This window comes from Zea mays, chromosome 7 (assembly GCF_902167145.1).
Source record: "Zea mays cultivar B73 chromosome 7, Zm-B73-REFERENCE-NAM-5.0, whole genome shotgun sequence".
Classification (NCBI taxonomy): Eukaryota; Viridiplantae; Streptophyta; class Magnoliopsida; order Poales; family Poaceae; genus Zea; species Zea mays.
This window is the reverse complement of record NC_050102.1, coordinates 130,850,731-130,855,858: the sequence shown is the minus strand read 5'-3', so window position 1 is coordinate 130,855,858 and position 5,128 is coordinate 130,850,731. Positions and strand designations below refer to the sequence as shown.

General features: G+C 54.0%; 1 protein-coding gene across 1 annotated transcript; it reads right to left on the bottom strand.

Moving 5' to 3' along the window:
* Nucleotides 1-1,645: 1,645 nt before the first annotated feature.
* On the bottom strand, nucleotides 1,646-4,828 carry LOC103632843 (uncharacterized). The gene is made up of 2 exons (XM_008654567.2): nucleotides 2,320-4,828; nucleotides 1,646-2,190 (listed from the first exon to the last, which is right to left on the bottom strand). The coding sequence occupies exons 1-2, from the start codon at nucleotides 4,663-4,665 to the stop codon at nucleotides 1,978-1,980; spliced, it is 2,559 nt and encodes an 852-aa protein (XP_008652789.1). The 5' UTR covers nucleotides 4,666-4,828; the 3' UTR covers nucleotides 1,646-1,977.
* Between the last annotated feature and the right edge of the window lie 300 nt (nucleotides 4,829-5,128).

Sequence of the window (5,128 nt, the reverse complement as noted above, 5' to 3'; positions counted from 1 at the left end):
AGGTTCATGCACCGAAGGTCGTGAAATGCCTTAACTGCCTCCATCACATCGTGCTTGATTATGTCCCAACAAGATTTAAAGAAGGTCCCCGTAAAACCATCGGGCCCAGGAGCCTTATCAGCCGGCAGAAGGTCAATACTTTTTTTAATTTCTGCTTCAGTAAAAGGCATGTCAAGGGAGGACAAATTATATCGCTGAGAGTTGAAGATGCCGTAATTAATCTCCACTTGCCTAGCTTGAGGACGTTGCATAGTGCTTTGGAAAAAACTTTGGACCTCCAGAGACTTGTCCTCATGCGTGACAGCCCAACCATGCTCTTTCTTAAGTTTTTGGATGAAATTCTTGCGCCTTCTAGAAGTTGCTCTCTGATGAAAAAATCTGGTATTGGCGTCTCCTAACTTAAGGGTTGTTAAGCGCGAATTCTGCCTTCTCCGCGCCCTCTCCACAACCGCCAGTCCGATAATACGCTGCTTCAACTTATTTCTTAGACTCGATTCAGCGGGGGATAGCTGCCTATTTTCTTGTGCTAAATCGAGTCTAAGAATTACTTCTAGAGCCATATGTAGATAGAGCCTTGCATCTGGAATGATTTTATTATTCCACTCACGTAACGCAGCTGCCGTGTTTTGCAATTTGTGGTAGAGCCTGTGGAATGGCTCATGATGAACCGACGGCGCCATCCATGCTGCCTGGACCACTTGCTTGAACCCCGGCAGCTTGGCCCAAAAGTTCTCAAACCGGAAGGAACGAGGTCGTCTTGGGCTGGTTTGATTTGAGAGGAGGAGCGGGCAGTGATCTGATAGTGAAGAAGACAAGGCTTGCAGCCCATGACTGCCAAAGAGATCCTCCCATTCACCGTTGCAAAATATTCTATCCAGCCTGACCAATGTTGGGCGTCGCCTTTCATTGCTCCAAGTGAATTTCCTATTCTGTAAGTGTAATTCTTTAAGTTCACACTCATCTATTGCCTGTCTAAATTGATTCATGAGCCACAGGTTAAGACAATTGTTATTTTTGTCCCTGGCTTTGTATATGCAGTTGAAGTCTCCTAGAATGAGCCATGATGTTCCCAACTGAGGCTTGAGGTCTTGCAGTTCGCGTAGGAACGCAGCCTTGTTACCATTTCTCGCAGGCCCATACACCGTGGTCAGGAGGAATGCGACGTTCGATTCCTTCATGTGGACATGAGCTGAGATGTGATACTCACCCTGGGTACAGTTAACAAGCTCCATAAAGTCACTGTTCCACAGAATAAGAATGCCACCACGGGTACCACTAAAGCCACCAGCAGGTTTGAAACAGAACATATCCAACTTAGGTCCTCCCAATGAGGCTGCTAGGAATCGGTCAACCGAAAACAGTTTGGTCTCTTGCAAGCAAACCAGATGACAAGTAGTTGTGGCAATTGTCTCACGAACGGTTTCACGTCGTGCAACATTATTTAGACCCCGGACGTTCCAACAGAGAATTTCTAAGTTGACCCCTGCCATTAGAAAAAGAAAGAGCCCCGGCTGACAGCAAAACAGCAGCTGTATGAATAAGGAAATGCCTTCACATCACCCTTAAATCGGGGTCTTAGCAACACACGACAGGAATTCAGCAAGGCAACAACAGCGCACATTCCCCAGACTGTAGCAAACGCAGCAACATAACAGTAGGTGCATGAAGAAGGAAGTGTGTTCACATTACCCATAAATTGGCGTCTAAGCAGTACACAACAGTAACTAGGAAGGCCACACAACCCATCAGCAGCACACCATCCACAAACTGTAGCAAACGCAGACAGCCAGCAGCTACAGGAAGAAGGGAGTGCCCTTATAGCATCCACAGTTCGGAGTCTAAGCCATACAGAACAGGAATTAAGAAGCCCGCTATTGGTGACATGGACTGAGTTGCGGAGCGCAGCCCACAGTTCTACAAAAGGCAACCTAAACATAGTTGCAATAGAGGAGACACAATAAAGTGGCACTGCGTAGGTCAAGCAGCCACCAGCAGGCTTGAGCAGGCATTGCGCCTGGCCTCTTCCTGCAACTCCGCCGCACTCTCTTGGATTTCTGCAATACCGTCCCCAGCGGCTTCCATCAGTGCCTCATCCACGAGCTCTGCATCAACAGTATTCAGGTTGAAGAGGGACTCTAAAGCAGCAATCACCTCCTTTGGCAGTGGCCCCTTGAAGAGAGTGGTGAATTTCTGCAAAGAAACGTCGAAATCCGACCGATCATCAGTTTTTAGAAGTCCAAGCTTGCGGCATAAATTTTGTTGTGCGCGTTTCATAGCGGGCATTGGCTTAGTAGCAGCGATTCTTGCACTTCGGCGTACCGCAGAGACGTTGAAGCTGCGTGGACGGTTGTTTCGAACAGCCGGCGCAGCGGTCGGCTCCACCGCTTCCAGTACCGCTGCAGACGGCGGGACGAAGATGGTCTTGAGAACGGAGTCATCGGTCGCTGTCGATGTGGCTGCTGCCACCCCCTCTACAATAGTGGGTGAGGATAGCCCCCCACTGTCCGGCGCCTGTTGCAGCGCATCCTCTGCACCGTGCAACAGGGGGGAACTGGACCCTCCTTGCACCTGCGGCAAGGATTCCAGGATGCGGCTGAAAGCCCGCGACACGTCTATTAGGCCATGTGTCGCAGCAGCCTCTAAGGGAGCGGAGAGTGCACCCGACCAGGCTTCGTTCCCCACAGTGCCTGCCGAGGTTGTGTTGCGACGCCGGCGGTACACATAACCTGGACGGAAGCGGCTCTTCTGTTTTGGAGATGGTGGTGGAGACTTGTCCTTCCTGTTCAATTTTGCTGAAGCTGGGTTACAGCTTGTCGGCACCCGGCGCGTTGGAGTTTCATCTCGGCGTGCACGGTGCCGGCGTGGTTCGGAGCGCGCAGCAGCACGCCCCGATAATCGACGTGGATGACGCTCACGGCTCCGTCCACGTGTCATCTGCTGCTCCTTGATGCTTGATGTGTCAGCCTGGTGTCGACGCCCACCCGTTCCATAGCCGCGGTCGCGATAGTGCTCACGGCGCGACTCCGACCGCTCCCGCTCCCGCTCCTTGGGTGCACGCGAGAGGCTCCGGAACAGTCGAGAGCTCCAGCTGCTCCCTCTGGTGATGTGGCGCCCATGCCGATCGTTGTCGTAGTTGTCGTCGTCGTCGTCTCGGCGGCCGTTGTTGTTGTTGTAGCGTGGTGGAGTCGGGTCGTGGCGGTCCCGAGGCCCGCTCTCCCCATCAACGACGCCGAGCCGCCAGCTGTAGGCACGGGGAGCAGCGCGACCCCCTCTGCCTGCTGGGTCCTCCACCAAGTCCAGGTGCACGATGACGCGGAAAGTCAAGCCGCTGCGGGCCGCTGGTGGTGCATCTCCTTCGTGGACCAGTGCTGTCCTCCCAACAATGGTCAACCAAGTTACCTTTGGGATGTTGGACGGATCCACTGTCCAGGCCCAGAGATTGAGCGTTCGCGCGTCCTCCTTCCTCAGGGACTGCTCTTCAACATAGTCCAGGGTACAGCTTCTTGTCACTGCTCTCTTGGCGATGCTCTCATTCCAGGCGTGGAGAGGAATACCCTCTAGACATAGGCGAACGTGGTACTGAAAGTCGTCGTGATCACCATGTGTTGGAAGCTGCCACTGTCGGACGCGGAAGTCGATGCTGCCGTATTTGAAGTCTCTTTGCGCCACCGCCGCATCCCTGTGGTGACGGTGCGTGAAGGTGATGAAGAAGTCCTCTGGGTAATGCTCTGCCACCTTGATGTCGTTTGCACGCACGCCGAACTGGGAACAGAACGCCCTCGTCACCGTGCGAAGGCTTGTGTCCGGCCGAACTCCTCCGAGCCAGGCCACCACGGCATGGGTGCTCAGACTGTCAAGCTCCCGGTCCATCTCCTGGGAGGAGGCCGCCACAGTGAACGTCTCCTTCGGACGGGCGTCCGGGTCGCCGGGCCTCACCATGACGGTCTGGACAAGAGGTGGGAAGCAGGGGCCGTCGAGATGTGGGGGTGGAGTGGTTGGTGTGCTGCTGCTACTACTTCTCTGAGGGCACTGCCGAGCCATATGACCTGAACCTCGACACTTGAGGCATTTCAGTGGATCCCTGCAATCTGCAGCAAAGTGGCCTCTGGACAAGCAGCGCATGCATTTACCTCTCAAGCTTGCCATCAATTCCTCCCTGGCCGGGGAGCGCAGCGCAGTGTGCCGGGTTGTTGGGAGGCTTGAATGCGCAGGTGTGTTGACCCTCCGGTGACGCCTGTAACGGACCGTTGTCCATCCATCGACCTCGTCTTCAGTAGGTTTACCTAGGCTGGCATCCAGCGGCGCCTCGTACAGGAGACTTGAATGCTGATTTGCAGTGACAGACGATCTCCAGGGACGCACGACGGTGCTGCGTGAGTGGCTGAGGGATGTGGCAGGGATTCTGAATCGAACTTGCTTGGCGAGGGAGCCAGCCTTGGGCGGCCCCGCGACCGCGGATTTGAGGCCGTAATGCGCCATGGCTGACAGCTTTGCCGGCGAGGTGGGGAGCTGGGGAGCATGACTGGGACATGGGGCGAGGGGCGAGACAGGGTGCGGGCGGTAGCTTGTGGCCTGATCTATCGACCTATGCGGTGGTTTGAGGCTGGAAGCCAAGCGGCGGCTGGTGGATTTGGCGGCGGCACCGGAGATGGTTCCGCTCGCCATGGGGGGCTGCTTCGATAGCCCTCACCAAAATAAAGGAAACAGCATTCTGAGAGTGCTCTCTGTCATTGGCTCGTTGATTCTTCTCAATAATGGAATTGAGATCCCTGGGCCCTGGGGTGGTAAGACAACGTGATAATGGAGTGCATGTATCCTAGCCTCCTAGTAGGGAGATCGAGACCGGAATAAAGACTATTATTCCTCTGAATAGCTGTACAGCTATATACGTATAATCTGCAAAGCTATATCTTAATCTTGTTCTGATGGCCTACATTGCGTCATTATCTGCTTTGCTTTGGTCTTCCCCTCCCCTCAATGCATTATTGTCCAATGAACAAACATATATATTACTGATGATAATATACCTATCAGGCTGCTGGTCCATTGATCTCCACTCCACTGGTGGTTCAGGTGCATGCATCCTGCCCCCCAAGCACGCGCCTTTTCGCGACGAGGGACGCAGCAG